At 43.0% G+C, this 11,110-nt stretch overlaps 1 protein-coding gene across 1 annotated transcript; it reads left to right on the top strand.

Moving 5' to 3' along the window:
• Positions 1-46: 46 nt before the first annotated feature.
• On the top strand, positions 47-4,328 carry LOC308116925 (cytosolic 5'-nucleotidase 1A). The gene is made up of 6 exons (XM_080475446.1): positions 47-244; positions 907-1,020; positions 1,143-1,278; positions 1,388-1,510; positions 1,594-1,706; positions 2,881-4,328. The coding sequence occupies exons 1-6, from the start codon at positions 209-211 to the stop codon at positions 3,118-3,120; spliced, it is 762 nt and encodes a 253-aa protein (XP_080331572.1). The 5' UTR covers positions 47-208; the 3' UTR covers positions 3,121-4,328.
• Positions 4,329-11,110: the final 6,782 nt, after the last annotated feature.

Raw genomic sequence — 11,110 nt, 5'->3', positions numbered from 1 at the left:
TATTCTATGTCTATGTTTGCCAGGCGCAGCCCGAGGAGGAAGTGACGCAATCACGCAGCTCGAAATGAAACGTCACAGGAACCAAAACAAACCGCCGAGCAGTGGGACTTCTATTTAGTTGAAGATTGCGATTGATGTGCTGTTTTGTGAGGGACGCAGGGGCAGTAGAACAACTTAAAACCTTCAGAACTTCACCGGAGACGTAGCCATGGTCTCTACACTCCAGAATACTGACGTAAAGCAGGTAAGACGAGCAGAATAATAAAATAGTTCCAGCCCAGTGTGACTGAACGGAACGACCCCGCCCACCAGACTCCTTTCAAATAACAAATAATTCATCCAAATTTCAATTTCGTTTAATAAAGTACCAGACTGATTCCAATGTGTGACAGAACGCGTGTTTTTCTTGAAATCGGCACTAATTGTGTCGCAATAAAGCCCGCGTTTTCACCATTTAAGTCATTCAAATAAGTCTTTCGTCGTGTTTGGACTAAAGGGGAACTGATAAAACTTCTTGAAATATTGAGAAATGTAAAATAACGTGTCGAGCAGCTGCTAAATAGTACCTTTGGAGAAATGCAGAGTGTGAAGATGGTGCTGTTTACATTTATTCTATGCGCTTTTGGATCAAAGTTACTAACATTTCATGAAGGCATGCAGGACAGCAATGCATGCTGGGATAAAGGACAGATCATGACCCCTTTAAAGAAGTTCAGGTTGAGATTAAAAACATCCCCAAAGAAAACAAGTGGCAAGTGGAATAAACTTATGGAAGACGGACAGACACGTGCCGTTTACTCATTAAAATGAAACATTTGAGGTAATATAGCTGTGTGTGTGTGTGTGTGTGTGTGTGTGTGTGTGTGTGTGTGTGTGTGTGTGTGTGTGTGTGTGTGTGTGTTACAGAAAGATGCTGACCGTGCGGTGGTTGTGGCCGTAGCGTCTCATGCTGTGTTTGAACCAGGGACTGAGGACAGTGATGGTGTGTACAGACCTGGTGTGGCCTTCCCCCTGCTGCAGGTCAGAACCCAGCGTGTGTGTGTGCGTGCGTGCGTGCGTGCGTGCGTGCGTGCGTGCGTGCGTGCGTGCGTGCGTGCGTTGTTTCCCAATGATCCCATGGTGCCTCCTGTGTTTGAGTCCAGGCTCTGCAGACGGTGAACCAGCGTCTGCTGCAGGAGAACCAGGAGGAGACGCTGCTGTTTGATGTGGTTCTGATCTGCACTGACGCCCCCCAACAGCAGAACCATGAGAACATCAGGAGTAGCACCAGACACCATGGTAACCCCCCCCCCCCCCACCCACACACACACACACACACACACACACACACCCACACCCACACATACATCCAGACCCCCTGCAGCTGCCCCACTGCCCTCCTCTGCAGGTCTGGAGGTGGGCCGGTTCTGCTTCGCCGATCAGGAGGACTTTGCGGATGCTCTGCTGGAACATGGCGTTCTTCTCTTTCTGTCCACGGACCAGAGCGAGGTGTCCACAGCGTGGCAGAAAGGTCGCTATGCTTTTCTGCCTCTAAATCTCCGTTAAGGAATCGCATGTCATGTCTGAAGTTTTTCTTCTGACTTGTGGTTGCAGGTGTTTTCTCAGCGCTGCTGGACGAGCACGCCGCCTCAGCTCCGTCAGACCAGCTCCGGGTTCTGTTCTGTGGGGACGGAGCTGTGATGCCCTCCAGTGGACAACCTGCTCAGGTACAAACAGCAACCATCTGCTGATGTCTACACCATTGATGTTGCTGACGTTCCTCGTTTTCTCCATGTTCCTCTTGTTCCTGACGTTCCTCATGTCTCTAACGTTCCTCATGTTTCTGATGTTCCTGACGTTCCTCGTGTTTCTGACGTTCCTCATGTTCCCCATGTTCCTCTTGTTCCCAACGTTCCCCTTATTCTTCATGTTTCTGATGATTCTCATGTCTCTAATGTTCCTCATGTTTCTGATGTTCCTGACGTTCCTCATGTTTCTGACGTTCCTCATGTTCCTCATGTCCCCCATGTTCCTCTTGTTCCTGACGTTACTCATGTTCCCCAAGTTTCCCATTTTCCTCTTGTTTTTCATGTTTCTGACGTTCCTCATGTCCCCATGTGCCTCTTGTTCCTTATGTTCCTAATGTTCCTTTTGTTCTTCATGTTTCTGACTTTCCAAATTTTCCCTCATGTTCCTCATGTTCCTGGCATTCCATATGTCCCTGATGTTCCTGACGTTCCTCTTGTTCCTGAGGTTTTTGTGTCCCTCATGTTTCTCATGTTGCTTGTGTTCCCTGTGTTCCTCATTTGAGCGTTTCGTTATTACTATTCTATATACTATATATACTACACTACTATTACTATATATTGTACTATTACGAAGTACTATTCCTTATTTCAGCGTTTCCTCTGAGGAGGATGATTGTTCAGCCAGCAGGTCAGATTTACGTGATGCACCTGAACGCACCACCCGTCTATTGGCAGCATGAAGCTCGTTAACTGTAAAAATCCATCAATCAGCCGAGTCATCGTTTAAGCAAAGCATTTGGTAAAAGACTTATAGTCTGGAAATTACGGTAACCGCTTTATGAATGAATGGATTTTTGTAACGCCACATTTCTTCTTCTCCAGTTCAATTGGAAGAATTTCAGCCTTTGCAACACGTGGTCAAAGCTTCTCGTGAGTCGTATTTCGACTCCTTTGTTGTTACCCGCACATTAAAATGTCGGACGGCAGGATTCAGTAGTACAGCAGACAACCTGCAGGGAAAACCATGTCCTCCTTCTTGTTCTAGCAGAACGTGTTTGGTCAGGTTTGCACGTTCCCTCTGGTCTTGTTGACTGTAAATCCAGCATGAAGAAGTTCATTTGTCTGTGAAGTGAAAGCTGTTGTCCCTCCGCAGAGCTTCCTGACTCAGCTGGGTGAGCTGCGTCGGAGGTTTGACCTCCTCCACAGCCCCGTCTGCGTCAGCGTGTTGACGTCGCACGGCGGCAGGGAGCGCTGCGCCGCCGCCCTCCGCACGCTCCGGGCGTACGGGGTGGAGGCGGACGAGGCGTACTGCCTGGCCGGGGCCCCCAGGGGCCCCATGCTGTCTCTGCTCCGGCCACACCTCCTGCTGAGCGACGCTCGCCAGGACGACTGACGCCCCGTTTAGACGACAACGCTGAGAACGCTCCTTTTTGAAAATGGCTCCACTCGGTGGAATTGTTTGAAAATGCTCCGACTCTGTCTCTGTGGAAACGGGGGGGGGGGGACTTTTCTGAAACGCTGCTACTGTGCCACCACTGTTAGTAACTAGTACTTCTGCACATGCTCAGTAGCTGGCCGATCAGAACAATGTTTCCTGTCACGAGTCCCAGTCTATATTCTCCGGGACTTGGTGCTTTTATTTTGACAGTCACCATAACAACGATCCAACTTGGTGGTCTGTCCACTTGAATGTCGGTGTTCTCCCGTTGTTAATGCTTAGTCTATTGTTCTCTGCTGTGTGTGTGTGTGTGTGTGTGTGTGTGTGTGTGTGTGTGTGTGTGTGTGTGTGTGTGTGTGTGTGTGTGTGTGTGTGTGTGTGTGTGTGTGTGTGTGTGTGTGTGTGTGTGTGTGTGTGTGTGTGTGTGTGTGTGTTTGCTTTCTGTACAAAAAAGACCAGCAGCACCCACTAGTGGCCCTCCATGAAAACTACCTCGTTTTGAATGTTTCTGGAAACAGACATGGTTTTCAAAACGTTACTGTACAAATGCTGAATTCTTTAAGAGGAAGTTGTGACTTGAGGTGCGAGGACTCGGGACGACCAGAGGATCTACTTTTCCTTCATCGTCTTTGTGCTTCTTGGGCTGCGGGTGTGCACACGAGGGAGCGGCAGAATGCTGTGGGGTCACTTTACCTTCATTTCTCTTTTTCTTTTTCAAATTTCCTGTTTGTTCTTTTTAAGTCCAAAAAAATAAACATTTTGTAATGATGTTTTACATGAACCTTTTAAGACTCCTGTGCGTGTGTGTGTGTGTGCGTGTGCCCTTTAATCACATTATCTTAACAGAATAATTTCTTGAATTATTCAGATATAATCCAGAAGATTCTTCTGAGATTAAAGAGACTAATAAGACTTTTCCTTTCATCTCCAGTAAACCGTCTTCCTGGTATTTCTGATTGTAATGTTGAGCCCTGACCAGTAGGGAGCAGCAGAGGGACTCGATCCACGTGAACAAACAGCAGGTTATTAAGAGCTGAAGCACAATAACAAAGTCAAACATGGACGATTTGTAATGAAACGTTGATAAAGAGAATCTGATGTCGATCGCACTGCAGAATTCTGAAACTCTTATTAATTAAAGATCACATGTTATATTTACCTGGATTGGACACAGCTCTTCTCATAACTTGTACAAATATCCTCAATTTGTTTCCTATTCAGTTTATTCTTATGGTGATGTTTTCTTTCTTTGATTAATTTTGACTTTTGTTTTCTTTCCTCTTTCTGGATTATTCTTCAGGTCTGAGATGCTGACATCCTCCAGGGTTTTCTTTGACATTTTACAGACACGACCACCAGTTTGAGTTCAAATCAAACTAACAGGAGCCATATTCACCGTCTTTCATAAATCATAATGTATGTTATTATATTGTGTCTTTAATAGATCCATGTCATTGGATTCTGGATATTTAGAGCTTTTTCTCTGATGCTGCATCATTCATCCAACCTACACATGTAAACTAACAGGGTTGCGACACTTCAAATCCTAACTATTATTGAAGGAGTACCACAAGGCTCTGATCTTGGTCCTCACCAGTTACTAATTCCATCCATCCATCTTCTCCTGCGGGGGCGTCAGTCTGAGCACCGTCACCCAGATCACATTGCACCGATTAAGAACCTTCCTGCAGGTGGTGGGACATGAACCCTTGAGACCTTGAGATTGTGAGTCTCATGCTCTACCAACTGAGCTAGCCGGGGACTCCAGTTGCTAAATAATACTTCCCATTACTGCACTTTGATTGAGGATATACATTTATTACCAGTGGCGCGCCGTCAGGGCAGGCAGGACAGGGCATCGCTGCAATGCATTATGGGAGTTGGGTTGGCAGCGTTTTAAATGTCTTTGTCTGGGTACAAAACAACAACATCAACTAGTGGCCCAACATGAAATCTACTTTTTTTTTTTTCAGTCTGTTTGCCGTTTCTGTGTAAACAAACCTTGTTTTCAAAACATTGTGTAAACACACAAAAAAAAACCTTTCTTATAGAAAATGCAAAAACAATGCCTTTTCACACTAAACGTCATGTCAACTGGTCTTAATGTGAACATAAGGTATGCTCTTCATTTAATTCTGATAGTCTGTTGTTTCAGGATGTCGCCGCCACGTCTCAGAATCTCAGATATCCTTTCTTTCTTTGGTCTGTCTGATCCATCGTTTCCTGCTGTGTGTACCTGAGCTCCTCACGGTGTGTTCATGTGCTGATTGAATGCCTCAGTCGTAATAAACCCCTCATGCTCTCCACTCTCAAATATAATAGGTTTCCTCGTGTATCGCGTGTCATCGGAGGAGGGAGCAGGAGGTTGCGCTTCTCACAAATTAAAACACGCGGAGAGTCATTGTGTTTCCGACAGTCGTGTCTCGTCCGAGGGCTCAAAGACACACAATTCCCGGTTCTAATTATTCCAAGATGTCATTTGTGAAGCCGCTTCCTCGTCAGGTCGAAGACACAAACGCAGCGGTTTTTAAAAACCTAGATTCAGATGAATGGACACGACAACTCAAGAAGAAGAAATGAAGTTGATTGAATTAAAGTGTTTTGTATGTTTCTCAGGACGCGGAGATGAACTCACTGTGATTTCAACACGTATTTCCACTGAAAATCCAGTAAGTTACATTTCTCCTAAAGTACTTCATCCTTCATAGAGAATCATTGAAATACGTACTTGGGGGGGAAAGAAGTACTTTCCCTTATATTTAGGTGGATTGATGCAACATTTTCATGCTTTAAAGAACATTTGTTTGTTCCAACATTCAGAGTGGCGTTTTTCACCCTTAACGATAGTTATTTGTCAGATACTGGATGTGCGGCGCCCCAGACCCTGTTTGTTCAGGTGAAAACGCGTCACTTTTGCTCTTTTGTTTCAGAAACGTTTCAGTTATACGACAATGTTGTGAAAACGATGTCTGTTTACACAGAAACGGCAAGACTGCTGAAAACGATGCAGTTTTCATGTTTGACCACGAGGGGGTGCTGCTGGTTTTTTGTAATGAAACCGCGGGTGCACACACACACACACACACACACGCACACACACACGGAGGAGGACAATCCAGTATAAACATTAACAATGAGGGGACACAGACATTCTAGTGGACAGACCACTAAGTCGAATTGTTATTACGGTGACTGTCAAAATCAAAGTACCAAGTCCCAGGAGAATAAGGACTGGGAGTCACGACACCACAGAAGAAACGATGTTCTGTGTCTCCAGCTACTGAGCATGTGCAGAACTATTTACTCCAGCTGGGGTGTGCATGTGCAGTCGGAGTGTTTCCATCATCTTGTTTTTGAAAAATTGCATTTTCTCCCTTTTCCATGCAAACGGAGTCGAGGTGTTTTGGAAAAGTTCCATCCTTGTGAGCCATTTTCACAAAGTTGTGTTTCAGTGACCCCACGCACCGTCGTCATGTGAAAACCCAAAACTGCACGAAGGTTTTGCATTTTGACTTGAAAAGTCATCACGTGAACAGAAACTCAGACCTAACATGTTGGTTTCATATTTAACATCTCAACTAGTTTGATGAACACATCTCTGTTTTCTCAACATCTTTTTTCAATCAATATGGGACATCTTTTCAAAATTACTTTAACAATTTATCACATTTTTTGTGACGTCAATAATTCATATTTTCTAATTATCTGAGCAGCAGTTTTACAACACATCCTGTAGGATACTGAAAAGTGACTCAAAACACCACCTTGTAGCAATAAGTAGTACTGCAAGTCCAATTAACTTAGAAACTGAAGCAGACGACTTCTTTATTTGTGGTTTATAAGACATAATGTTACATTTTACACCATTTTAAAGGATTCTTTAGGATTAGATTCTAGATTTAGCCTTAAATATAGCAGGGACAGACATTTTTATAGTTCTTGTTCGTGTGTGGTTAAAAAAAAGAAAACTAATGAAAATTCCCGCAGGTTTGTGCTGATCTAACCTGGATTATAAATAAACCTCTGGTTCTTACAGTCATGAGGAGGAGGCGTGGCCCTCATGAGGTTTGGATGACGTCACTTCTCAGCAGACGTCATCGCTGCAGACAGCGAGGGTCACATCATCACCTCGGGACAGGAGTGAGAGGAATTCACAGGAAGATCCAACCAAATTATTGATAACTGAAGGTTTTAGGAATGTGTAGCGGGAGGAGCAGGAGGAGCTGGAGATCAGGCTCTGTGGATAAACATGTTGTCTTTTAATTTCTATGCACAGCAGAAACTCTTGGTTTAATAGTTTCTCTAACGTTTGCATCACCTCCCATGAAATCACCTGCTCACTGCATTTCACTTCATCTGGTAAACACTGAGTTTCCAAAGTCTCTTCTTGGTAAAATAACCAGGATTAAATCCAAACAAAGCAGAGTCTCAGAGGAAGATAGAGTTTTATTCACCGTGGACACAACAGAGAAACTACTGAAAAGCTATGTTCAACGTTTAAAAACAAGAAAAACCATGAGGAATGGCTGGAGAAAGTTCAAATAGATAAGAAGCGCTAGAAATTAAAAATCAAAACCTGATAGTTAATTTACTGGTAAGCAGCTCACGCTAAAACAGTAAAAAATGAGAACAAGATAGCTTTTACACACACATACACACACATATATATATATATATATACACTGTATACAGTGGCGTTTCTAGATGTAAATACTTTGGTGAGGCCAGATTTTATTTAGGTGGAGTGACACTATTGAATTCCAAAGTAAAGTGTGTACACAACTTTTATGCCACAACATTATAACAACAAGAGATGTCCCGATCACACTTTTTTGCCCCCGATACCGATCCGATTTTTCAGAATTGAGTATCGGCCGATACCGATACTTTCCCGATCCGATACTCACATTGCTATTGCAAAGATACTCAATAGTCTATTTTGGGAGCGACTAAGATGTCTGAAGCTAGAAGCACTATTGGCAGAAGCTTTGTTTAGCTAGAAATTATTGTAAAACTCACTTATTGAATCAAAATTCTTCTCAGAATGACTTAAACATAAATGCTTTTAGGCTCCAATGTAATTTCTTTGTGTATTAAATTTCAGTTTACCTTAAAGCAGTATGAGAGGTTTGACCTGAATTGTCACAAAACATTTACATTTCAATGTGAATTATAAAGATTTAATTCCACATCAAAGTGTTAAAACCTGTTTGACAAAAGTACTCTGAACATAGTTCTCTCCAAAACTTATTCAGAATATCCCAGTCGCCCTTCAAACTAGAGTAACCTTCTGGGTTATTTCTTTTCACCATATCGCTCCCCTGTGGGTACTTATCCTTTATTTTAAAGTCGAGAGTTTGCTGCTTTTTCTTTGATTGTTGTTGTAAACTGAGGGAACATCCACACCACGAAAAAACGATCTTTGTCCTCCCTGGCCTTCTCCCAAAAAACCGTCCACACCTCACTATGAACACGGCTCAACACGAGGCTTCAGGGCATGTAGTACACATGCCAGGCCTTTAGGGGCGCTGTGACTCACCAAACACAACAAAAACGCAGAAGAAGAAAGACCACATACAAATTTAGAAGTAGAGTTCTACATATAAACACATAAACCAGTATATATATATATATATATAACTCTAGTTTTATAGGTCTATGGCCCCGCTCCGCCTGCTTCTAGCTTCTGCAGCTCGACCGGAGCTTCTAGTCCCTGATTGTTGTGGTTATTAGGGGACGTTGCAGACCGCGTTTTTTTTTTGTTTTTTTAGATCGTTGGGGTGATTGGCTGGATTTGCCGATCCCCGATCACTCACAAATCACCAATATCGGCCCCGATTCGATATCTACCAATCTGATCCGGACATCCCTAATAACAACCATATAGGAGTTGATCCCGTAAAAATGTTGAGCCATGGAAATAGCGGAACAAAAAAATTTAATTCAATAAATATCAATGATGGGGTTAGAACCAGGTCATAATGGTTCACAGACGCAGCTCAACCACTCCACCACCAGTAAAGCTCCAAATTAACGAGATTCTGAAAAAATGTTCCTCACCGTGTCACACAGTTTACAACTACTTACTTTAATTTTCTCTGCTAAAGTAAGAGTTTCAAACTCGTCCTCGTAAATAATCAAACTAATTAATTTTTATTCAAAAGTGTTTGTTAGCTTTAGCTGCTAACAAGATGGTATTTGTGACCATAGACATATACATATATACACATATACATATATACGGGGGCAAAAAAGTGTGATCCCTAATTTTAGTAATACAAAACCAAAGTAAAATTGAGCAGCGACAGGTCAAAGGCCTGCCTGAAAATATTTTTTTTAACTGCTTCATAAAAGTACCACAGGAATCAATGATCTAAGCCATTCCAGAGCTTTGGTTCCAGAACTCCTAATGCACAGTCACCCAGGGTTCTGAGTCTGGTGTGTGGGACTGTAAGCAGCATTTATCGGCCAGACCTAAGCGCTCTATTAGACTGAGCGCTTTATTACACAAGAGCGCTCTATTTGGGCCATACAGGTGAAGCAGATTGGAAATATAAAATGGAGTTTGGCAATGTAATGCTTTAAAAGTTAGCACTAGTATTTTAAAACGAACACGGAGGAGAGGATGGTGTGATGTGAAGGGAGGAGAGGATGGAGTGAAGTGAAGGGAGGAGAGGATGGAGTGATGTGAAGTGAGGAGAGGATGGAGTGATTTGAAGGGAGGAGAGGATGGAGTGATGTGAAGGGAGGAGAAGATGAAGTAATGTGAAGGGAGGAGAGGATGGAGTGATGTGAAGGGAGGAGAGGATGGAGTGATGTGAAGGGAGGAGAGGATGGAGTGATGTGAAGGGAGGAGAGGATGGTGTGATGTGAAGTGAGGAGAGGATGGTGTGATGTGAAGGGAGGAGAGAATGGAGTGAAGTGAAGGGAGGAGAGGATGGAGTGAAGTGAAGGGAGGAGAGGATGGAGTGATGTGAAGGGAGGAGAGGATGGAGTGATGTGGGTCTCCATGTTGTTCCTGTTAAAAGACGAGCAGCTGCATTTTGGACGGTTTGAAGAAGAACTGATTGAAAAAGGTAAAAAGGGTGTTACAGTCGTCTAAAGGAGAAGAGATAGAAGCAGTAAAATCATCTCCTGCTCCACCTTGGATACCATTAGTGTTGTGCCGATACCGATACCAGTATCGGGGGGGGGGGGGATACCACACTAAAAGCTGGTATCGGTATCGGCAGGTACGAACTATTAACTCGCCGATACGCAGCGCCGTTTGTTTTTCTCTCCCCCGACTCTCAGTCACTGCTGCCCCGACTCCAGATCCATGTACGGTGACGTATTCAGTGCATGCCAAGGAAAGCCTCATACCTATATTATTTGTTATTTTAATTTAAATTTAACTGGGGTTGCACTACTGTCTTACATGTATTTACCGGTACATGGTTATTGCACTATTTTTTGGCATTTGGGAGCCAAAACACACAAATGTGTAAACTGAGGTTTAAGAAAAGTTTATTCTTTTTTCAGTTTCACCCGTACCAGGTACCACCCTAACAAGAGCTGGTTGATGGGGAGAGATTTATCACATCAACAAATGTGGGACCAATTGATTTAAAAACATTAAAAAACAAAGATGGAGGGAGACAATCAAAGGGGCCATATGAAGGCTTCATTTTGGTCATGAGACCCGTAACTTCCTCCAAGGAGACGGGAATAAGAGTGTAAAATTGAGATGTTGGGAGCAGCTGTAGAATCCATAGATTTTTTTTTCCAACTTTAGACTTTTTATTAAATTGTTGAATGAATGTGTGGATTTTCAAAAAATAATTTCAATACATTTCTAGAAATATTTAAACTCCTGCATAATTTTGTGTTTATTTTAAAAAGTATTGGATACACTTGTAAATTGTTTACAAACTGTTCAACAAAAGTGTAGATTTTTTAGAGTTAT

Source organism: Lipophrys pholis (assembly GCF_963383615.2).
Source record: "Lipophrys pholis genome assembly, chromosome: 11".
NCBI lineage: Eukaryota > Metazoa > Chordata > Actinopteri > Blenniiformes > Blenniidae > Lipophrys > Lipophrys pholis.
This window is presented reverse-complemented; position numbering and strand designations above follow the sequence as displayed.